The following is a 26,218-nucleotide window of genomic DNA, read 5'->3' as shown; positions in this document are numbered from 1 at the left end:
ATGTGAATGTTGGTGTGTTTAATATTGTCCCAGAGGTCTCTTAGGCTGTCTTCATTTCTTTTCCTTCTTTTTCCTTTATTCTGTTCCGCAGCAGTGAATTTCACCATTCTGTCTTCCAAGTCACTTATCCATTCTTCTGCCTCAGTTATTCTGCTATTGATTCTTTCTAGTGTAGTTTTCATTTCAGTTATTGTATTGTTCATGTCTGTTTGTTTGTTCTTTATTTCTTCTACGTCTTTGTATAGCATTTCTTGTATCTTCTCAGTCTTTGCCTCCATTCTTTTTCCGAGGTCCTGGATCATCTTCACTATCATTATTCTGAACTCTTTTTCTGGAAGGTTGCCTATCTCCACTTCATTTAGTTGTTTTTCTGGGGTTTTATCTTGTTCCTTCATCTGGTACATAGCCCTCTGCCTTTTCATCTCGTGTGTCTGTCTGTTAATGTGGCTTTTGCTCCAGAGGCTTCAGGATTGTTGTTCTTCTTGCTTCTGCTGTCTCTAGACTCATTATATATTGAAAATATTCCGTGTGATGCCTGCTTTAAAAGAGCATAGATGTGTAGATCTTTATGGATCTATACATATTAGGTAAGCTGTTCAGTTGTTTATAAAGTGTAAAACTAGTTAAATAAGAGGGCCATTTTAATTTTTGTTAACTTTTTCAATTTAGTGCTTTGTTGAATTTAAATAGATTATAAAGTTCCCAATTTAAGTCAAAATACAGAAAATTCAATATTCGTAATATCAGATTAATAGAAAATTATATTTTCACTAATACATAAAATATACTTGACAGATCAAAACTGAATTCCGACAAGGCTCATAACAAAAAAATGTGTAGCAATCCTTAAAAACAGGATTGTTTTCTTACTTTTGTATGTTAGCACAGTTATATTATGGGAGATGCCATGCCTTGATTAATGGCATTATTGATCATGAATAAATGAAAGTGTCTTTTTCTAGAACTTAATTTAGGTTCCCTTTTAAGAAAGTCTAACAGACAAAATTCCAAATAATATACTGATACTTAGAAGTCTGTTGGTATGAATCTTCAGCAGAAAACTGAGTATGGTATGGCTTAAGCTAGAAAATACAGTTATACTCAGCTTAACAGTTATGTGAACATTGTGAATTCAGGGCACATTTTGAACACCATTTGTATTTCAGAACTAAAAACTGAGCTGAGAATAAGAACTTACAGCTAGAAGGGAATTAAAAATCATCTAGGGCTTCCCTGGTGGCGCAGTGGTTGAGAGTCTGCCTGCCGATGCAGGGGACACGGGTTTGTGCCCCGGTCCGGGAAGATCCTACATGCTGCGGAGCGGCTGGGCCCGTGAGCCATGGCCACTGAGCCTGCACGTCCGGAGCCTGTGCTCCGCAACGGGAGAGGCCGCTACAGTGAGAGGCCCGCACACCGCAAAAAAAAAAAAAAAAAAAAACATCTAATTTTTAGTCTTCAGTGCATTAGATTTTAAAAATTGAGACCTAAAGTCACATAAATAGCTAAAATCAGATCTATTTATTGGAATCAAATTTCCTGACTATAAGTCTAGTGTGTTTATACCATAAAAAACAGATTCACCTGACACAGTGCCATACATATATAAAGTTAAATAGTAAATACATATTATATAAAATTTTGCATATGTACATATTATACATTAGCAATATACATACTAGCATATATAATATTATATTAGCCTTTATAATCAAGGAAAATGTTACATTATAGGATGAAAAGCCTCAAAATTAGAAACAGGAAAAGAAGTTCTGATTTTTATTTTTTGTTCGATTTGGAGATGTAATTTATATTCAACACACACATATCTATGTGAAGATGTATATATATTTATATGTGTATTTATAGAGAAATATATATAATGAATAATATAATTATGTATATACTTATATATATTTTTTCATTCCTTGGATGATAATCATAGTTCATCATCATGGACAGAGCTAGCACAACGAGATAGGAACACATAGATTGGAAGCAGAAAACTTAATTTAAATTTTCCCTTTTACCTGCTAGATGGCTGTCTTTGGAAAATTGGTTAATATCCCTGAATCTGTTTTGTTTTCCTTTCTGTAAAATGAGGATAATGAAACCATATTTGCTGGTTTTAGAAAAGGTTAGAAATAATGCATATGATACAGTCAGCAGAGTCATTTCGTGTTGTTCTATTTGTACTGTGACCCACATCAGCACAGTGAGACCAGTGGACTCTTTGTTTATGTTTCAATGTCATATATCTAATGTACTCACAGCATTTAAATCTGAAACATATATTTCTGATTACTTGGGTACCTGATATCCAGAAGTGGAATTATTATTTTAGTATACATGAAATGATCCTTGGGAATTGAATAGCTAGTTATGATTTCATATCTATAAGTCTTTATTCTTCTTGGCTAATTGTGATCTGAATTTTTATCAACAATAGATAAAAACACGGACTTTGCAATCAGAAAGACTTGGTTTAAAGCCCTGAATTAGCTACTTCACAGCTCTATGGGCATTTTATTTACATCTCCTCATTTCTGTAAAAACAAATAAATAAATAATACTTTCCTGAAAAAGTTACTGTGAGGGTTAAATGAACTAGCTAGCACATTTAAAAAGCTTATCACAATGCTTGCTATAGAAAACTCAATAAATGTTAACTACTGTATTATTATAGTTATTATCATTATTACTAATTCAGTGACAGTTTTCATCTCTCTTAAGAAATCAAACCTACTGCTTTAGTATGTTAGCTTGTTTTCCCTTAGTGGAGGGGGAATGGTTAGAGAAGTTTGAAGGACTAGAAGGGGTAGCAATAAAATTGATAAATCTATGTGAAACTGATGCTTGATGCAGGAGACAAGTGCATTTCAGAGGTACCTGATGATGCTGAAAAAAAAAGAAATAAAACTTAATTTTGCACAATTTAAAAGTATTAAAGTTATGGGTAATGGGATAGATAACAGTGCTTTTAGAAAAAGATACATAACCAGCGATCTGTTGGTATTAACATGGGGAGAAAATGAATGGAATCGCTTATTTTAAGAGTTATCACATTTCAATTAGTTAGGATCCTTTCAAAGTCTGATCTACCCATTATTTTATAGCTTATTTTGTTCTTATGCTATAAAATAAGCATATATTATTGGTTGGTCTATTTCTATAATTCTATACAAGACTACAAACTTATAAATGACATTGTTAAGGTAATTCACCAAAAGAACTGATTAATAGCTATAATAGAACAAAAATTAAAGAGACAATTTAGGAAAATAAAAGGAAAGGCTAATTCATGTTCCTGGATAACATACTTTTTAAAAAGAATTTTCATTTATTTTTGGCTGTGTTGGGTCTTCATTGCTGCATGGAGGCTTTCTTTAGTTGTGGTGATCAGGGGCTACTCTTCATTGCAGTGCACGGGTTTCTCATTGCGGTGGCTTCTCTTGTTACAGAGCACAGGCTCTAGGCGTGCGGGCTTCAGTAGTTGCAGCACACAGGCTCAGTAGTTGTGGCACGTGGGCCCTAGAGCATGTGGGCTTCAGTAGTGTGGTGCGTGGGCTTAGTAGTTGTGGTGCACAGGCTTAGTTGCTCATGGCATGTGGGATCTTCCTGGGCCAGGATTGAACCCATGTCCCCTGCATTGGCAGGCAGATCCTTAACCACTGCACCACCAGGGAAGTCCTGGATAACATACTTTTAAAACTAATTCATTTTAATGGCAAAGTCATAAAGTCTAACCTAAAAATGAACAAAGATAATAATAAATAGATGCACATAAATTTACTGAAGGAAAACAAGATATCTCATGGTAAATCAACATCCTTGACATTAATCAAGATTGATGTCATTAAATAAAACAGTTATAGGTTCCTACTCTATTTATCTTTTATCTATCTTTCTATCATTTATCTATCCATCTCTCTATCATTTATCTACTGTCAAAGAACAGGATGATTGCACTCTGGTCCTAAGTCATTGTGAAAATTATATTCTTATTTAACACAATACAGATAATGAAATAATAATGAAATAATGAATTGATCAATATGAGCATATTTGAACTATGAAAAAAATAAAAGACCTGAATGGTAAAACATTATGCAGTTCTAATTTCATTCCTATATAATTTTGGTTATCAACATTGTAATAGAACTTAAAAAACAATATACTTTAAAAGACTATTTTTTAATAAATGAAAAATAGTGTCATATTCTTTTACTCATTTGCAAAAGGCTATACTTCTAATATATCTCTCCCCTGATACTTATAGTTGGAGTGGAGTGAGACATCAGTTGATTTTGAGTTTTATTCTGCTCTGTCCCAAGGCTTTTTCAAAATGTCCCCTTAGAGACATTCCTTCTATATTTCCTAATTCTGGCTTAAGGCCCCCTGAAAAAACATGCAGGGAGAGGTCGGATAACTTTGGCTTCTGAATACTGTCTAAAGACAAAGAGTCTATCACTAGAGTCTTCACTGGACTTATCCTTTCTTTGCTTACTGAACTGGATTTGAGTGCTATCTGTGTTCAGAGGAATGATTTTGAGGAGAGTCTCCAAAAGATCTTGTTCCACAGCACAGATTTTCTAAATCTCTTTCTTTTTTTCTTTTTCTATGCAACTTGGGATGTTTTATATCACCCTCAAGATCTTTTCTGTTTGTTATTCTCATTCTTCTTCTTTCTGAGATAGTATTTATTAGATATGGTGGACCTAGGAGTAGTTGACTGATTATATGTTCTTAGAACTATTTTAAATTTCTCCCAGAATATCTTTCTCTTCTGTCTAGGCTTTGAAAAGTCTTAAATATTTACTGTGAGGTCATACTGAGACCAGGGTATAAAATTAAGTCCCTTAAAACAGGGACTTGCTCTATTCTTAGGGAGATTTAGCTTTAGAAGGTAATTTAGCTTTGAGGATTTTCTTCTGACTAGAGAAAAAGAGTAGTAGGTCAGAAGAGAAAACAGCAAGAGGTAACTAAGCAGCATGGCAGTTAGTTAAGTTCAAATTATCATATGAAGGTTCTAAAAGAGACAGTTTAAAGGATTTTACCTTAGTCAAGGAATCCTTTAAGAAGGTAATTTTGGAATCTGAGTTTTAGAGACCTTCTCAAACCAAGAAAAATCCACACAATTGAATATTTGGGATTCTGTTCCCTTTTTGCTTTAAGGCCCTGTTCATATGAGCAATTTTATCCATATTGAAAATTCCCCAAATTTTCCTATATTATCATCTTAATCAGCTTGAACTTCCATAACAAACTGCTCCAGATTGGGTGGTTTAAATAACAAAATTTTTTTTCCCACATAGTTCTGAAGGCTAGAATTCCAAAATCAAGGTGCCAGCATATTCAGTTTCTGGTGAGAGCTTTAATTTCTGGCTTGTAGATGACAGCCTTCTCATAGTTTCTATATATTGTGGAGAGAAAAAAGGAGCAAGCTCTCTGGTGTTTCTTCCTTTGAGGGCACTAATCCCATCATGAGGGCCCCGTCCTCTGGATTGCATCTAAACTTAATTATCTCCCAAAGGCACCATCTTCAAATACCATCACATCAGGGGTTTGGGCTTCAATATATAAATCTGGTGGGGGGGTGGACACAATTTGGTCCATAGGAATTATCTGTGTTGAAATTATTTCATTTAGAAAGATAGCACTTGAATTAGACATTGTGAAAACTGATTTAAGAGACAAACATGTGAGAGGTTAGCAATGGTTGGTCCAGGTGCTTTTGTGCCTTGTGTCTGTACCATGGAACAAAATAGTTGGCTGTGTCTAATTTCTGATGGGTGAGTGAGTGGAGATGAGATATATCTGGAACTAAACTGTCATGGACAAAGCAAGACAAGGCTGAGGATAGTTCTCATGTTTCTGTGGTAGGTGCTGCAAAGCAAAGTCTATCTTATATAGCTGTTGATTAAACAAGATATTTTATTTGTTAGTTCTTTGGGCTGGCTCTAGTGTCACTCTTGTTGAACTTATGTCTGTCCTCTTTCCTATGTATTAACTTCTATATACCCACCAAAGAAAAAGATGAGAACAGTCAGAAAGATCAGCAATATTTTTAGTAACAACACGAATTTCCAAGTTTGAATTTTTAAGTCTGATCAGAAAGTCAAAAGATCCTAAAAGCCCAGATCAATCTCTGACACAATTTAGTACTATGGCCAGAGAGAGCATTCTTCATGCTTTAATAATGTCTAACTGCCATTTGTTCTTTTCCAACATGACAAAGAGAGGAGAAGATAAGTGAGGGTGAAGCTAGAGTGTAGCCATTTGAAACACTGACCCTAGGCTACCTCTATAAGAATTTTACAAAGCTGGCATTTTTCTCATAGCTATTTTAGTTTTTTGCCAACTTGTCAAACAAGTCACATCTTTCAAATTCCTTTAACATCTTTATCCATTATTTAATAGGACACTAATCTTGGCTTGTGTTTGCTAATATTTGTACTTCCCACAGTAAATGACAAAGGTGCCATTACTGTGATGACATATTCTATGATGGCAGATTGGATTAGTATCATTAATGACATTTTTCTGATACTAATATACCCATGTTTTATTTTATGTTGTTGCAAATATAGCATTGATAATCTGAGAATAAGTAAATTAGTATATATATAAATGAATTTGAATATTAAAACTCCTATTTTATATACAAATAAATTATTCATGGATCTGTACAAATTATTTCTCATGTCAAAGGAGGATTGGAGTACTAAGCAGTCATACTAAAGAACTTGTCAAAGACTGGTGCTTTCTCTGGGCAGAGGTCAGTAGCCTTTCAGAAACAGTGTTCCAGTGAATGTCTAAATGAAAGTTTGTGATTGAAGTAATAATCTAAAGGTCTCGTGGACCAGTAATCTTCACTTCACACTGGAATATAAATTGAATTATGCTATGTCTTATTTAAATGTACATAATTTCAGGACACTGCAGTGATATAAAGTATATATATGATTTCCATCCATCCAGGAAGGTTAATGGGGCTTGAGGAAAGGGAGTGTTGTAACAAAGAAAATTCCTCAGAATTAAGAGATTTGTTGGAAAAGTTAGATGCTTTCAGGTAATTAACCTTTTAGGGAGATACCTAGAGGAAATTAAGAGAGGTTTGATATTGCTGTTGTGGTTCCCTCTTCCTCCTTTTTAAACTGCACGGTGCTCTTATGGGAATATTGGCCTGTTACAGTTATTTGTTATATTTGGTTGAATGCACGGAACGTTGCTGTATTTCTTCACTTATTTGGTTATGTGTTTCTAGAGCCTTTTCTTTTACTCATTGGATTAGCAGTATATATTTTTCAAGATTAGCTCCTGTGGAAATTTACCCTTTGTTTATGAATTTAGAACTTTGGTCCCACAGGATGCAATACCAACCACTTGGCTTGATATCTGTGGCTCAGCATAACGCAGCCCCAGTGTATTGACAGTTTTGACCTACGCAGTTACACTTCCCGATTTTCACCAGCTCAACCACAGATTGTAGCTATGCTAATTTCCTCAAAGGCCATCCTTATTCTGGCTTCTGTATTTTTACTAAAATTGGACTGTCTACCTGCTTTTCATCTAACCAGATCATACTCAAATTAGTTGCCGATGTCACTTTCTCTTCTAAATAGAAATTTAGGTAAAGAATGAACAGATTTCTAAATATTAGGTAATTGCTTCATAGGAAGCAGAATAGAAGGTGGCAAAGGGAAGATGAGTTTTTTTGGCAATTCAAAATCTGTTTTAATGATAGTAAGGGGTGAGCAGCCCAAAACCATTAGCTGCAATATATTTAACTTCTTTGTGTTATTTAAATCATGTATTCAAACTGTATACCTTACACACTTCTTTCTGATTTGTAATTCATATGGAAAATTCTGAAGAGTGGGTTTATTTTAGGAGATAATTGAATAATTTATATAACTTCGTAAGAGTGAGGATGGACATTATGCAGATTATATTACTCCTCATACTTTTGCAAAGTGAAACCCATTAAATAACCGTCAGTACTGCAGAACTAAAGACTAATCAATTATGTCTCATAACCTGGGAGAGATTCTTCATATATCTAATATAATTGCTTCAACAAACATTAATAATTCATTTGATGCTTGTTCTTTTATTCTGATCAGCCAAAACGGTATTGCCAAAGAGGAGCAGAGAAGGGAGGGGGAGGGAGGCCGAAGAGAGGAGGAGAAGAAGGTGGAGATGGGGCAGAGAGGGGAAAAGGGAGGAGGAGAGAGGGAGACTTGGCATCTGATCGCATTGACTGTTAGGTTTGCAGTAGAAAGATATATATAAGGAAGAAATAGAAAGATTCAGTTGTTAGAAAAAGTTTTATTTATTCAATAACTACTCATTAGTTGGTATTCAATCTAGTTCAAAAATTAGAGGCCGGGGCTTCCCTGGTGGCGCAGTGGTTGAGAGTCTGCCTGCCAATGCAGGGGACACGGGTTCGTGCCCCGGTCCGGGAAGATCCCACATGCCGTGGAGCGGCTGGGTCCGTGAGCCATGGCCGCTGAGCCCGCGCGTCTGGAGCCTGTGCTCCGCAACGGGAGAGGTCACAACAGAGAGGCCCGCATACCGCAAAAAAAAAAAAAAAAAAAAAAATTAGAGGCCGGAAGATGTGAGAGAAAATTTACTGAGATCTTTCTGAGAAAAAAAAAAAAGAAAAATTACCTAAAATAGTTTCTCTTACTACAACCTGACTAGTCCGACCACTACCTTTCTGATGGTGTTGAAATCAAATAGCAATAATTCCCTGAAGGGCTAGGGATTTTTTTTTTTCTGCTTTGTTCATTATTATAACTTCAGAGCCTAGAATGTGGCTGGCCCAAATATGGACTTAAGTATTTTTTGAATAAATTGTCTTGTTTGTTCAAGTAAAGTACATGGGATAAACATATAAAGTACTAGCTATTCAATAACTCTTTTAATTTGTATTAGATTGTAAATTCCATGCTGATTAAAAACTAAAGCTTGCATTGCTGCCTTGATTCATATTGCATTGTGTGCGATAATCATCAGTGTTAGAAACAGGTAATAAACACCTAACTAACAAAGTTCCCAAGATGGAACAACTTTGGGCTGATAGGAGAAGAAATATGAAGTGATTGTAAGCACTGACACACAGGACAATTAGAATTTTTTTGTGTAATGGCAACACCTATAGGAATATTATATTCAACATAGTTTTATTCACATATAGTTAAGTAGAATATTTCCTTTTCCATAAGTTTTTAAATATTTCCTTTAAAAGATTATAGTTTAATTTTTTAGTGGTTCTATTCTTGCTTCCTTGACAAATCCCTGTAGAATATGTTTAACAATGTATAGTGTTGACATACTTAACTAGAAAGAATGGTAGTAAAATGCATTTTGGTTTAACTTTCTGTCCTCTAAGGAAATTAACTGTTGCGTATGTGGAATGCTTTTTAAATGCTTTTATATGCTACTATATCAAGCACCTTTTTCCCCCCTCCCTTAAAAAAATCTTCTTCTGTGTTCTAGAGCTTAGAATATCAGATTACAGACATTTTAAATTAAGCATTATTTAATTGATATATGCCTTGTCATTCACATTTTCCCAGAATGGATAACAACTATGATTTCATCTTATGCCTGGAAAATTCACAAAGAATTATTTAGACTGGTAGAGCAGGTACTTATTTGTCTGTACTTCCGATAGTGAATTGCTCCAAGGATAGCTCCAAGGCTCTTTCGAAGTTTGAAATGAGAGACCTAACTGGGAAATTCAGCACATTTACCAGACTTTTTTTTCCTCTAAGTGAATTGAATATATATGTAAATATATATATTGCTGTTAATATTTTTTGTTTCCATAGCATTGAGTCATAGACAAGTGCTGAATGAGAATTTTAACTATCAGTTAGTCCCTTGTAATTTTCACTTATAAATTTTAAGCACACTAACATGTGGACAAGTTTTTGTGGCACTTATGGCAAGAATTTTTTCTGTATCACTGAGGTAACACTTTTAATGAAAACCTGTCCAGGGGCATGAAAATCTATTTTTCATTAGTTATGTAAGTGCTCTTTATGAATGTATTGTTTATTGCTGTGTAACAAATTTTTCTAAATCTTAATGGCTTAAAACACCAAACATCATTCATATTTCGTGATTTTGGGGAGTCAGGAATTCAGACAGGGTGCAGCAGGAAGATTTTTCCTCTGCTGTGTGACGTTCAAGGCCTCAACCAAAATAAATGCCCTTTCACTCACATTCAGTGATCAGTGATGCCTGTTGACTGTGGGTCAGAACATCCATGTGGACTTAGATTCCTTTCAACATGGCAGCTGGGTCCCAGCCGCCAGTGTCCCAAGAGAGAGCCAAACAGAAGACACAGTGCCGTCTGTGACCTAGCCTTGAAAGTCACAGGGCATCACTTCCACCATATTCCTTTAGTCAAAGCAGTCACAAAGGTTCAAAGGGAAGGAACTGAAACCCCACCACTCAAGTAGAATGTCAAAAACTAGCAGGATGGGATATATATTAATGTGGCCATCTTTAGAAAAGACATTCTGCCATAATGTGTTTTAACAGTCCTGCAAAGTTGAACATGGAAAGTTTAATGAACAATGTAACTTCTACTTGAATTAATCAGAAGCAGTAAACCACAGATAATGATGTCATTGTAATATTACATGTGGAATCTGTGACATTGATGACAGACTTCACAGACCTCAAGTGCTACTATTGTCCCTGTATATAGCCTTCTGTGGAAGCCTGGAGAATACATAATCTAGGGTTTTATACTCTGAATGATGGCAGTACAGATGAAGGAGTGCTGATAATTTTTTTAATACCTAAGTTATCAGAAAGCAGTAATAGTTGTTGATGACTTTATTCTTTCCAGTACTCTCTGTATTATATATGTGTATAAATGTATATATGTGTATAAAATGTATATGTATGTAATATGTGTATTATATAAAATATATATGCATACGTGTTCATATACACAGACTCTGTACAGTATATTTTTAAATAAACTAACAATCTAGATCACACTTGGAAGAAGGCAGCCAGAATGACAAAGTAATAACTTCTCAAAATTAGAATTGTTGAAGCGTCAGCTGAATGGCCTGAATGGACATGTCAGAGAATTTGGAATGGAAGAGGATAGTAGTAGGAGCAATATAGATCCAGTCATTAAGTGAAATTTCAGACTGAATATCCTTTTATTGATTTATGGTTTATTTAATTATTAATATTAGTACAAGTAATTCTCGAGTCCTATTCCTAAAATGGCCATTGTATTAGTTTAGTAGTGCTGCTATAACCGAGCACCACAGACTGGGTGGCTTAACAGAAATTTATTTTCTCACAGTTCTTGAAGTTAGAATTTTGGGTTTGAGGTGTCTATAGGTTTGATTTTTTTTCTGAAGCCTCTCTCCTTGGCTTTTAGACGGCTGTCTTCTCTGTCTACACTTGATCATCCCTCTGTGTGAGCCTGAGTCCTAATCTCTTCTTCTTATAAGGACACAAGTCATATTGGATTAGGGCCCACCCTGATGACTTCATTTTAACTTAAGTACATCTTTAAAGACCCTTTCTCCAAATACAGTTACATTCTGAGGTACTGGGGATTAGGACCTCCAATAGGAATTTGGGGGGTGGGACACTGCTTAACCTATAACATCCATGAGATGATATTTTTCTGTTTATTAAAATAAAATTACACTATACATAAATTTCTTACTCTGCAGTCAGGAGAGAAGAGGGAGTCAGCAGGAGTTTATAAATCCTTGTTCATGATCAACATTCAAGAAAGTCACTGGCTATTTCCACTTGCATTTGATGTGTCAAGGATGCATTTTTGCCTGCCCCAAACATATTAGTGCTTGAGTTATAATAATAAAATAGGTAACCTTACAAACTGAATTCACAATTTTACATTGTTCTGTTTTTGTCTGTCACTCATGAGGTTTCCATTTTATTCCAAAAAATATTTGCACAATGTAAAGATTTGTGAAAATAGCTATTCAAAAGCTGAGGCAAGAAATAAATTGAGATTAGATTGGTTAAAAACATGAAATTTCAAGGAACAAAATTTTACAGTAAATCTGACAACTGTCCAAGCGTGTTACAAGATGAATGGTTACTATTGTACACCACAATAAAAGTATCGGAATTTACTGGATAATGTGAGATAAGCCTGACTAAATTTAATGTTGCTTTTTACATTTTATAGTTTTGTCCAAAGTTTCCAGGTTATAGTTATTTTCATGTGTATTTCTATATATATGTTTTCTGTAATCAGTTTTTACTTCAGGATATTAACAATTTCTATACAATTCTTTCAGATCTTTAAAAATATCCCAAGATAATATTATCCTTACACAATATGGTTGTACAAGATATTTTTAAAAATTTTAATTATTATTTAAGTTACCTCTAAGTTAATTTGAAAGTCTTTTCCTCTGGCTTTTGCCAATTCTTTTTTCTCATCAATCAATGCTTTCACTATATTTTCCTTTTTGTAGTATACAGAGAATTGTGTTTCATTTTAATAAAGGAGCAAGTAAATATAAACTGTGATTATGTGTTTGAAATAGAAGTTTAAAATTTCTGAATACTCTGCAGCCTTAATTTTTTCCCTCCTTTCCATGGCACTGCTGCTTCCAGTGACTGGAAGTCCTCACCATTTCTCACTTCGTTTATTTCAGTAGCATTGTCAGTGGTCTCACCCTATCTTGTTCCTGTACTTAGATATTGCCCAGGCTATTTATTTATTTATTTATTTTATTTTTTACTTTTTTGGCGGTAGGCGGGCCTCTCACTGTTGCGGAGCACAGGCTCCGGACGCACAGGCTCAGCGGCCATGGCTCACGGGCCTAGCCACTCCGCAGCATGTGGGATCTTCCCGGACCGGGGCACGAACCTGTGTCCCCTGCATCGGCAGGCGGACTCTCAACCACTGCGCCACCAGGGAAGCCCTGCCCAGGCTATTTAAAGCTGATCGTGTTGAAATGATTGGTAGCACATCTTCATTAACTTCAGAATCAGATATTAATAATATTTTAGAGATGCTTATAAGGTCCTTAAGGTATTGGCAATAATCTACATCTCTGTTTGGCAACTTCTTGCTCTCGTCTGTGTGGCCCCTGCCACATTGAATTATTTGAATTTTTCAAGATATATAACATTTTCTCATATCTCATTGCTTTTTAGCACTTTTCTCTGTGCTTGGCTAGCATCTTTTCTTTTCCCTAATGCCTCACTTCATTTTTCTTTATCTCTCATTCACTGGACAAATATTTATTGAGGGCTTCTTTGTATTATATATCCATAATATATAAGTTATATATAAGTAAGAACTAAGTAACAAGGAGTGAACAAGATAGCAGCAATACTACTATTACAATTCTGCTGATTACTTTACCTGGCTGGCTTCTATGTTAGCACTTCCTATATGGTATTATTTTCCGACTACACTACGTTACACTTTGGCAAATACTTTGTCTTTTATCTTTATCAGTCCAGTACCTATTACAATGCATAAACATGGTATAGCTCAGTGAATGCCACTAATGTAATGAATATGTGGACCTGCTTTTGCGGAATGTGTGTTTATTCATGGTCATGATACAATGACTTGCATTTTATCTGCTTATTTTTAATTTCTCTTTCAATTCTGGACTATTATTATTTCATCAGAAGAGCCTTTTATAAGCACTGTGTTAAGGACATTAATTCAAAGAAAATATTTAGAGGTTCACCAAAAATCGAATGTAATACCAAAATGCCTTTGTTAACTGGTGTATTTCTCAACCAGAGAAACAGAACCGGTAGACTGGCTTATGTGATTGTGGGGACTGGCTGGGCAAAAGCAAAACCTGGGGCTTCCCTGGTGGCGAAGTGGTTGAGAGTCCGCCTGCCGATGCAGGGGACGCAAGTTCGTGCCCCGGTCCGGGAAGATCCCACATGCCGCGGAGCGGCTGGGCCTGTGAGCCATGGCTGCTGAGCCTACGCGTCCAGAGCCTGTGCTCCGCAACGGGAGAGGCCACAACAGTGAGAGGCCCGCGTACAGCAAAACACAAAAAGCAAAACCTGGAGAGCACACCATCAGGAAGGGCAGGTTGGAATTTTTGACATGGGCAGAATTTTAAACTTCATCAAGAAGCCTCAATTGTTCTTAAGGCTTTTCAACTGCCATTTGAATAAGGCCTACCCAGATTATCTCCCATAGTCTCCCTTACTTAAATTCAACTGTAATGGACTGTAGTCATATCTACAAAACATCTTCACAGCAGATCTAGAGTAGTGTTTGATTGAATAACTGGAGTCTGATGTATCAAAAAAATCAGAAGTCATCAGTTATAAGTAATAATATATGGTAACATTTTAAAACTTCTTTACCATTTCTCTAGCATTATCCTCAGCACTTCACAGGCATTAATTCATTTCATCCTCAGAACAACCTAAGAAGATATTATTATTCATATTTTACTGTTAAGAAAAAACTACAGAGAGGTAAATTTGATTTGAGAATCTATTCCATTAGAAGATATGTATTCCACAAAAGCATGTATTTTTGTCATTTAAATTCATTCATGTATCTCAAGGCCCTGTAACATGCTGGGCAAGAAAAATCAACAGCAACTGATTACAAATAATTTTGAAAAAATAAATTTTTCTAAATTATATGTCTTTCGTTATCATAGATAAATGTATCTAATGATGGGTTTCACCTTGACACGTGACACTCATCCTGCAGTGGAGCAGTAGTAAAACAATTGTTGTCGGTCATTTTGAAGGGCAGAGTTTGGAGCCTAGAGCATTTGTATGTTGAGTCAAAATTATGTTCTGAGGCAAATTGTCTAATGATTATACAGTTTTCTTAGGATAAAGAATTCAGATGTAAGAACATTATTGAATAGAAACATGATTGAAAATGGTCAACTATTAACTTTACTCTATTTCAGAACACTTGATGAATTTTATTTAAATGAGAATCAACATGAAGTATGGTCAGTATCATGGGGACTAGAGGCAAATTGATTGAATTCTGGTTTTGCTCCTCCCTAGCTGTGTGATCTTGAACAGTGTACAAATGGGGATAATAATAGTACTTACTGTATAGAATTTTTCTGAGGGGTAAAGACAATACTCTAAGCATAAATTCACAGTTAATACACAGAACTAAGCCTACCACATAATGTTCTTATTTTTTAATTTTTTAAAATTTATTTTATTTATTTATTTTTTGCTGTGTTGGGTCTTTGTTGCTGTGCGAGGGCTTTCTCTAGTTGAGGCGAGTAGGGGCTGCTCTTTGTTGCAGTGCACGGGCTTCTCATTGCAGTGGCTTCTTTTGTTGCGGAGCATGGGCTCTAGGCATGCGGACTTCCGTAGCTGTGGCACGTGGGCTCAGTAGTTGTGGCTCGCGGGCTCTAGAGCACAGGCTCAGTAGTTGTGATGCATGGGCTTAGTTGCTCTGCGGCATGTGGGATCTTCCCAGACCAGGGCTAGAACCCATGTCCCCTGCATTGGCAGACAGATTCTTAACCACTGCGCCACCAGAGAAGTCCCACATAATGTTCTTTAAGCATTCGTTAAACAAATGTTAGCCTTTTGGTGAGTTAAGCTTTACTGGTGGGTTGTTATATGGTAAATACATGGATCCTGGATATTTGGAAAAAAATAGAAAAGTGAACACTTCCAAGTCATAAAGGAAATTCTTTTCTTTTAAGCTTACAGTGTGCTCATTGATAGTAAACTATTCTGTTGAGTTAGAGTCGGGACTTCAAATGTATAATACTTACAAATAATACTTATAAGTTAACTGTGCTCTAGGAACCTTCAGTAATTTGAATGTTTTAATTTTGCATGAAAGAGAAACATGCCTCTCCTAATAAATCTTTGGCATTTTTGGAAACATTTATTAAAATATATTGCTTTTTGGTGCTTTAAAATTGATTTTATAAATTAAAAGATCAAATGAAGATAGAAGTTCAGTAATTAAATGAAATAGTTTTGATATATAAAACTGGAGAGAAAGAGCAACTTAAAATTTCAATGTTCAGGTTTTGCATCTCAGTTTATTATGAGTGTGAGAGAAACATTTTGTAATATTGGAGAGTCATTTCATGTAATAGCATATTCTTTGTGGTATAATAAAAGGTTACATGGCAAAGTCAGACTACTCAGTGTTAAACCTAGAAATGATTTCTACTCTGTCCCAAGCTTTACAGATTTTGGACTTAGGGATCCAGTAGGTTTGATCATTTTTAGTGTTCATATACTCTACCTAGAAATAAGTGACAGCAGTGCTTAGACCAAAAACTTAGGATAAGTAATTCTTGTGACTCTCAAGCATTTTCCTTCATTTTAAAACCCTACTTGTATAATCTCAGAGTCAATTGTCAGTTTATCATGTTGGAATCATTCTTTTCATAGTAACTTACGGTTGCTGACAACTGACTTCCTCTGGATGTAGTCCTACGTGCAATTCTATGTGCAACCTTCTCAGAATGCCCCGATTAGTGACCCCAATCTTGGCAAAAAGGCTCTATCTGTCTAGAAAGAAATGGGGACTTTAATTTTTCAGTCAGCTGTCCTCTGACGTTCCTAGTATTAGAAGCCTGTGATGGAATTGTCTGCACTTCATGAAGTACGTTTACAACAACAGTTCTTTTCACAGAAGAGCAAATTTAGCATACAAATTTGTAGGTTAGTGCCTCAAATTATTATTTGCATCTTTGGTTGGAAGCAATAGTGGAAAATATATTGATTTTTTTTCAACTCATGGCTGCTGGAAACCTACTTGAATATGCAGTGCCTTGACACTGGCTCATGCTTTTTAAGTTACATTATGAAATAATTATCTGCTGTTCCTTTTTAAAATTTAGAAGTTAATAAACTTTTCATACATTTTTAAAGCTAACTTTATAAGTACAATTAAATAATGTGAGTAATTAAAAGTTGGGAGTTCCTGTTTGTTTCATCTTCTGCTTTCGCCTAAAGCCAATTTTTCCCATCATAAGAGTTAAATCTTATGAATGGTGAACCGTTTATACTTGATGTAATTTGGAAAGTACAGAAGTCATCCTTGCCTCAGGCCAGGGTTCCTACAATTTTCACAGTCCCTAAGCATGCCACCATGATTCAATCCCAAATCAAAAGCCCCTGGTTGTATGGTAATAGATGGATTTGAGGGGAATCTATGAAATAAGTATTATCCTTTTAATAGTTTTAGAATGATCAACTAGTCTAGTCATTTACAATGTCTTCTGAAAAAGTGATCTTTTGTGGGGGGAGAAGGAGGAAGAAGGAGAAAATATTCAGAAAATGAGATTAAATTTAATCTGGCTAAATTAGAAAAATAGTTTTCCTGAAGGAGTTTCAAGAAGTTATACTGTTTTGAGGCCAAAATCAGTATTTCACACATCTGTTCATCTCCTCTGTTCTCATGACTATTTTAACGCATGTTTTATTATTCCTGTTTATAAAAGTAAGAAAAGGTCACTATAGGAAATTTGGAAAAGACTATAAAGAAGAAAATGAAATCACCTGCTGTTGAATAACCCAAACTTTAACTCCTGTAGTAATTTTTATATGTTTGCCTTTAAAATGGTATAGTATATAAGCAATTTTTCTCAATTATGAGAAAAATTGGCCTTATTTCATAAAGTTCAACATAATTAGCAAACCATATTAACTTATCTTACTCCAATACTTTTTGTAAAAATTTGTCTACTTAATCCTACAAATGTGAAAAAACATGAGCAATACTATTCCATAAAAATTGTGTATTGTTTTCTTCTTGTATCTCTAACATGGTTAAAAATGTACTCATTGGGGCTTCCCTGGTGGCGCCGTGGTTGAGAATCTGCCTGCCAATGCAGGGGACACGGGTTCGAGCCCTGGTCTGGGAAGATCCCGCATGCCACGGAGCAACTAGGCCCGTGAGCCACAACTACTGAGCCTGCGCGTTTGGAGCCTGTGCTCCGCAACGAGAGGCCACAACAGTGAGAGGCCCGCGCACCGCGGTGTAGAGTGGCCCCCGCTCGCCACAACTAGAGAAAGCCCTCGCACAGAAACAAAGACCCAACACAGCCAAAATTAAATAAATAAATAAATAAATTTATTTTTTAAAAAAATGTACTCATTGCCTTATTAGCGAAATTGTAAGGTAGAGACTTAGGTTGGCTAACAATTACGACTCGCATTTTACTTTCATTGATCTTATAGTGTAATTTCCTTTTGGAGTCTAGCAATAATTCAGTATTTGTATCAGAAATATTTAAATTTCTCCCTGCTTAAATAGAAATTTGTAAGGCGTTTTATCAGGGAGATTAAATAAATATCATTTTGATATATAGACTGTCTTCTTCCCCACTGACATCCATATCGTTTTGTAAAATGCTCTAGGGCAACAAAAGTTTATGATCTTTTCCTAAAAAGCAAATGTTTAAAATCCACTAACTTTGGAGGTCTTTTTCAAACTTGAAATTTCCTTTTAATCTGTATCATAAAGGTTTCTTTTAATGGCAAATACAGTGTTTTCCCCTTTAGTTAGTAATATTCCTATGATTCTTCAAAAGTAATCTATGCATTCATGGCATGGTAAAATATGATAATATTCAACAACTCCTATGATTACCAGATTACGCTACAGAGTAGTTCACGTCATGGCCACTGTGATATAAGGTTATGATTTACTTTTTAAATGTGGACCATGGTTTGGAAGAACAACTTTTGATATATCAGAATATAGTGATCACGTGAATACCCATTACTCTTTTGACCCTCAGAAATCCTTTCTCTTCTCAGTGGCATATTGCTAAGGTTTCTTTTATTTCTTTTTTTCTTTCTGCCTCAGGAAGGACAGCCTAGGCATATTCTTTGTTTTGAAAAATCTGTACTTCCCTTTTATTATACCATTCACTTCTTTTGAAGTTATAAATTCTCTATTACTTATTTGCCTAACTTACATTTATTACACTAATTCTTATATTTTGTGATAAATACAATTTAAAGATATTAAAACTTGAGTGTGATTTAATTTCAGCTTAGTATAAAAACTCAGTCATTTACACGGAGCTCCCAACCATCCACCTTTACACAGGTCCATTAATTGTCACTTTCATCATGTAAAAATGAAAGGGGCTTACTTTCTAATTGACTTAGTCATTGATTTTTTTTAACTGCAGTACCTTTGGATTCAATGTCAATTGTTTCAACCTCTGCATCATAAAAATTAAGTATTAATACTCATATTACCTTAAGTAAACAAATGATCCCTATTTTTGAGAAAAAAATATTGTTTACTTAGAGCATTTTCCCTGTTCATTCTCTCTTTTCCTTTAAAAAAAAAAAAGGACTTAGCTCTATTTTCCCTCATGGAGATCTAGGTAAATGTTTTCATCTGGTCAGAAGTTTTTTTGCCCTAATATTTGAGAAATATCTCTAGAAGAAATTAAAACTTCATTAAAACTTGGGGCAAGGGAGGACATTTCTTTCTTGTCCACAGGAGAATCCTACCATTAAGCATATTTCTTGGAACGTACCAGTTAGTTCACTCAATATTTATTGAATAAGTGAACACTGTCCCTGAGAAATGAATCAGTAATTCTTATTCTTAGTCTGTTTCATCATTAGCAGTGTTTAAGGCAACAGTGGAAATTTAAAATATAATAGAGTTTTCTTCTCCCAGCTATGAAGGATTTGTTTGTTTTAGACTCAAAGCTCATGCCAAGAATAAGTAGAGAAAATTAAATTTTAAAAAAATCTGTTTGATGGCATTGGAGAGATGATGAGGAACCCACTGCTCCACCTCTTCGACACATACTGCGCAGTAATCTTTGCCTCTTGAGTGACGCAAGATTGTTTTAAATTCAGCTTTGCTTTTAGTGGTCATCCTTTTTGTCTGAGACTCTCATGCTAAGCAGATTAATAATTCAGCAGATACTTTTAGGGGAAAATGGAAGAACGTTGGGATCATTTCTTACACCTCTTTCTCTTTGAGATCATGGGCCCACACCTCTCAGTGACTTGCATGGTCCTATTGTATTTTTTGTACTGTCTTTCACTAACGTGTGCTGTCATCTTGAGTATTTGCCTCTTTCTAGATAGTTGTCCCAGTCATGGTTCTTGAAATGAGTACTTAGATCAGTGATTATTTGTAGTTCATTAATAATCAATTCAAATATCACTTCCAGTACTATCAGTTTTTATTTCTTTGCTGCACTTTCATTTCTTTTGGCAAATTCCTTCATTAGATTATCCATTTTTTAAAAATGTCACGTGGGTTTAACACTGGGAGAGAAGGAAGCAATGCAGCTATACACTTTGATGTCTTTGCTAAAACTGAGTACAGATGCATAGTGACAAATCCTTGACAGACTTTGAAAGAAGCAATGTGTGTGTCACTGGTCATGATGAACATCTCTTATTTGTGTAGTGATTTGTGGAGATTGTGTGTAATTAGTGCACTTCTTATTCTTCAATGAAAAGCTTTTTTTAAATGAAGGATTATAAAGTGTGGGCAACACCTTTTCCACTGTGTGGCTTAAAAAAAAGAAAGCAAAAGGTGCCTAAGGTCATACAGCTAGTGAGTGGAAAGACAGAATAGAAAATGATAATTAAAGATAATTTAATGTTTTAATTGAATTATCTTTCATTTGACTGAAAATAATGAAGAGAAAAAGAGAGAACAGTCAAGAAATAATTGTGACATTTACAATTATTATTTCTAATAAAACAGTTTGCCGGGAGGATTCATACCACTCTGTGGTCTCATGTGCTGCTGTAGTTCTCACTCCTATGGACCCAACAATAGAGATGAAGAAAAGAGAAGAACTAAAATTTCCTGAGCCTTCGAAACAGTAAGTTGTTCATTTGATTTTTCAGAGTTTTGTAAAACTTACTAGTTAGATAACTGATCAGAATTTGATCACTCAAAAATTGTGCTTTATAATGAATGCATTAATATTAGTATATTGAGAGAACAGAAATAAATTTTGCACATTTTAAAAAATCAACTTATCCTAATAATGCCTCAATGAATAACTTCTGTCTTCTGATGTAGTGTGTTTGAACTATATGCCTTTCACGTTTCATTTTGTTACTTCATCTCAGTGATGTGAGTAAGAAGACTGAAGCACTTCATTTCCTTAACACTGTGATTATGGATGTACTGTTCTTGGATTCCTTATTTTATAGTTGTGGTCTTTAATGGTCACTTTTATGATATATGATCACTTTTAAATATAAATTTCTTAGCCTTAAGTTGGTTTGTACTTTATAAGGAATGAAAGTTATTTTTAACTTTATATTATTTAATGTTTCCATATTTTTTCCATTTAAACAGATCAAGCTTCATTTAAATTTAAATTTGATCTTATATTGAATAAATAATAGATTTTTTCTTATAATGGCCAAATAATTAAATTCATAATAGCAAATGTAAGGTACATGGACTTAAAATATCAAATAAGCTAGGATTATTTCTAGTTATGTATTAAGTAAATTAAAAGGGAAAACCTACTGATGATTTTCCAGTCAAAATAGTGTCATGCTTGCTTTAAGGTCTTGGGTAGGAGACTAGGAGATGTATGGTGTTGCCAACGATTGCTGGCTTCAGTAGGAGTTACCTTGTAGTACCTACTATTTTCCCCCATTAGATTAACTGTATCATACTTGTTTCTTGATGTCTTTCTACTGGATAAGCTGCTAAGACTGAGTTTCCTGGAGCATGATAGTGTCTGATACTCTTTGTGAAAATCAATAAGAAAATCCCTTAATGTTACATTCGGTAATGTCAAAGTCAAATAGAGCAATGTGTATATTTGATGGCATGAAGATAGTATTAATATTCTCATCATAGAGGAAAGAAATACTAACCAATTCAGAAAGTAATGATTGTAATTCAGTTTTAATACAAGCTAAAAGTGAAAACAATTCAACTACTCTTAATATAGTCTAATTTTTTGGTTCCAAAAGCCTTTTTTGTCTACTAGGAAGAAAATTACTTCTCATATGTGCCAATTGAATTATATTAGAAAACTCAAATGCATTTTTTGCAATGTATGTATGTTTATATTTGTAAATTGGATCTTAAATTCTCTTAATTATCTTTCACTGACTGTATTCAAAACTGGCAAATAGTATTATTTGTTTACATAAAATGTCTTTTTTCCAGTCTTAGATACTTCATAAATATTCATTCTTCTTTATTCTGAGGTATAGATTGAAGTAGACAGCATTTGTTAACTGGCTGTTCTTCTTTTTCCTGTTACCGTACATTCACTCTGATACTCCTCTGTATTCTCTGAATCTACTTTCTCATTTAAACACTCTCCCTCAATAGGATCATTCGTTCATTTCTATAGGTTTTGTTATTGTTTTTGTTTTTCTGAGTCAGAGAGATCTTGGTTAAAATCTTAACTTTTCTACATATTAGGTGGAAATTGGAGACATTTTACTTAAACTCTTCGTCTTTTTTTTTCTACATCTGTCAGAAAAAATGGGGTGATATTACCATCTTTACAGGGTCATTGTTAGTGTTATGTGAAGTGATATTGTTAAAGGACCGGAAATCTAAAAATCCATAAAAGTGTTAGTTATGTTGCCCCTTCCATAGCTTCAACTACCAACATTACTGCTGATTTACAGATATATATTCTTCTCCTGAAGGCTCTTCTTAATGCAAGTCTAATATATAAAGTTCTTGACCGGGATTGTCTAACTAGGTGTCCTACCAGAATCGTTTACTAAGTATGTTTAAACCAAATTAATGACCCTTCTAGCCCCCTCAAGCTTTTCATTCCTTCTGATTTCCATATTTATGTAAAGCGACCATTATTTTTCTTTTCTTAAAATCTTGATATGTTTTTTCCTCACATCTCACATTCAATTAGTTATTGATTACTTGATTAACGTCTCAGTTATATTTTTCTTACCATTTGAGCTGACCAGGAAGGTATACACTTCTTATATTTTAAAACTTTTTCTAACATGTATATTCAATGAGATCTTAATAAAGCCATTCAAATAGTGGTCATCTATCAAATGGAGATTACATATGCCCTCCATACCTCACACTGCTGTTTTGAGAATGAAATGACTATGACTATATGACTATATGGCAAGAACACAATTCAGATGTAGTGATTAATTCAAAACTCGTGTTTGCCAATGAGAGAAGCCCTGATGTAAATTGATTTCAGAAAAATCAAGGGTGATGGTTGTTATTGGCTCATGTAATTGAAAGTATAGACGTAAAAATTTCCTCAAGTATGGTTGAGTCTGGTACTCAGACAATGTCAAGGAGGGTCATTTTCTCCATCTGCATCTCTTTGCTCTGCTTTCTGGTCTGTAGTTTCCATTTTCAGAGAGGTTCCTCTAGTGACATTACTGCCTTCAGCAGGTACTGAGATGGTTTTTATCTTTTCAGCAAATCCAGTGGAAAGAAATGGTTTCTCGTTCCCTTTAATCAAAACAAAAAGAGCCCCATATTTGAGTGTCATTGGCTTTGACCAGCTTAGCTTGTTTGACATGACTATGCTGAAGCAATTACTGTATCTAGGATATTTGATGATTGATTGGCTAGAACCAGGTTACTTGACAAACTCTGGAGCAGAGGGTGGAGATGAGAGGGAAAAGGTGAGTCCACACTCGAAATATGGGTGATGTTGGAAAAAGAAGGCAGGTATGATGCTTGGAAGTCAAAACAATGGATACTCAATATAGGTAGTAATATTAGCACCGTTAGTTTTAAAAGTCAGAATTCTTTATTATGTTAAAACTATGGACTTTGAAATACTACATTAAAATACAATCGTGTGTATCTTCATTTCTTGTTTTAAATGACTTCTCACCTATTTAATTTTATTTCATATTATTTGATCCAGCTTTGCTATTGAGAGGCAGTATTACTTGATGGTTAGGAATTCAGGCCTTGGGCTAGTTTTTGATGCTTCCTTAACCATAGTTTGTTTCTTTTTAATGTGGGAGTTACTTTATCTATCTTACAGTGCAATGCCTAAAACAAAATATGAAGGCAAGAATATAAAATTTTTGTAATTTTTTACAACATATATATTAGGTAAATAAACATGTCACATTTTTATAGTTGGAGTTACTAAAGCCCTATGTAGTATTCGTTTTGTGTATTTTGGATTTCTCATTAGGAAAATTAATAACCCACCAATATAATACTAAGATATTAGAATGCTATATGTTGAGACATTGTCTTTGGATACTTAATATTCCCTTTAAATTCAGGATAGAATTATTTCTTTAAGTAAATTTTTATCTCAAATTTTACACACTTCACGTGATGAATTTGTAAACAATTGAGTCTTTGAAACATAGGACTCACAGAGTCCATGTAGTTTAGAACTCATCAAATCTCTTGCTAGGAGGAACTACAATAATCTTAGTATATGGGCTTTAGAATACATAAGGTTGTACATACAAAAGAATATGTAAGATAATGTATTTTGATGCTGTTGTAATTAGGTGAAGAGGTAAAACATGCACTTAAAAAGGTAAATCACAGTATAAAAGCAACAGATGCTTTTTCTCCAATGTAAGGAGTAGATTTTCGCCAAGCATATGATTGTTTAAAGTTAAGTCAGGTTTATTGATATATGAGTATACATTTATGAAAGTAAACCCAGAATATTGGTCTTAAATATACCGTTGTATTGGTATATCATTTTAGAGTGTAAGAAACATTTTATGACTGAAATACTTATACTATCTTACCAACTTTTAGTCATATTCTGGTGATTAATAAATATTCTATATTCGACAGTTTATTTTTAAATATTCTCATGTATTTATCAATTTTAGATATATTTATTGTAATAAGAAGAAAATAGCAATTATGAATTCCTATTAGGGATGAAGTATAAATTTTTCAGCTTAGCAAGTGATAGGGAGGAAATACCTAAATCTTTTAGAAGGAAAGCTACATTCTGAGCATTACAGTGGGAGAGAGTCAGAGCTTGTCTCTCATTTTCATATCTAAAGTTCCCCTTAATTCAGAAAACGAAGGTGTGGATTTTACTTTACTTTTCAGTCTAGTCTAACAGGTAGCTCAGAATACCATGGAAAGGATAAATTTGCTGGAAAAGTAGAAAAAATCCCTGTGATCCAATAAAATTACACAATTTCCAAATATTTGACCATAAGCATAGAATGTTGTGATCAAAGCTTTGAGTATGAAGCTTTATAAATTAAAAAAAATCCTAATTTAAAAAATGTATGTCCATATATCCAGTCACACTTAGCATGTTACTCAAACCTAAACATTTCTCAAATCACAGATGTGAGCAAATGAGCACCTCATGAAATGTACATACAATTCAAAATGTGAAGAGAATGAAAGAATACTGCTTCCACGCTTGGTTATGGATTTTATTTTGTGCTTTTTGTAGAAATATGTTTTTGAAATGCATACACTCTGTTTGTACATACCATGGCTCAATATCTGAAATGAAGGGATTTTATGGACAATTATAAATTTGGACATATAGAGGTGAAAGGGAAAGAGAAATTATTCTGTTACTTCTTTTTTTTTTTTTTTTTTTTTTTTTGCGGTACGCGGGCCTCTCACTGTTGTGGCCTCTCCCGTTGCGGAGCACAGGCTCTGGACGCGCAGGCCCAGCGGCCATGGCTCACGGGCCCAGCCGCTCCGCGGCATGTGGGATCTTCCCGGACCGGGGCACGAACCCGTGTCCCCTGCATCGGCAGGCGGACTCTCAACCACTGTGCCACCAGGGAAGCCCTATTCTGTTACTTCGTTGTCCATTTCTGTGTTTTTATTATATATAGAGAGATCTAAACTTCCTGATAATGTGATCTGTTGTTTCATTTTATGGAAATGAAGCATCACCTAAACATTTTGTCATTCAGTCCAAGTTTCAAGGCCTCCGTGTAGTGATTCATGTGATTGACCTGAGGAAGGTTCATGGAGCTGCTTCTGAAAGGTGATGGATGCTATCGTTTAGTTTAGAATGTCTTATTTTTAGAGAATGGCTAAAACTAACCTATTTTAGTCTTAGAGAATGCTTAAGAATATAAGTTTAAAGTTCTATCAGCTCTTTTTATTTAGTTTTATAATAAATGAATAATGTATGTATATTAAAATTGGAAAAGTTTAAGTACTCTCTAATGTCAGCTATAAAGTTGTTACACAAACTCTAGTTGTACTGGACACATCAAACGGTTCTATTATCAGCTAGTTTCCAACTCT

At 34.6% G+C, this 26,218-nt stretch overlaps 1 protein-coding gene across 9 annotated transcripts in view; it reads left to right on the top strand.

Moving 5' to 3' along the window:
• CCSER1 (coiled-coil serine rich protein 1) overlaps positions 1-26,218 on the top strand; it is a 1,251,132-nt gene that overhangs the window by 295,558 nt on the left and 929,356 nt on the right. For all 9 annotated transcript variants that reach the window (XM_067736957.1, XM_067736956.1, XM_067736955.1 and 6 more), the window contains exon 5: positions 20,720-20,840. In XM_067736957.1, the coding sequence (XP_067593058.1) occupies positions 20,720-20,840 (121 nt within the window). The remainder of the gene's footprint in view (positions 1-20,719; positions 20,841-26,218) is intronic.

Source organism: Pseudorca crassidens, chromosome 4, assembly GCF_039906515.1.
Source record: "Pseudorca crassidens isolate mPseCra1 chromosome 4, mPseCra1.hap1, whole genome shotgun sequence".
Classification (NCBI taxonomy): domain Eukaryota; kingdom Metazoa; phylum Chordata; class Mammalia; order Artiodactyla; family Delphinidae; genus Pseudorca; species Pseudorca crassidens.
This window is presented reverse-complemented; position numbering and strand designations above follow the sequence as displayed.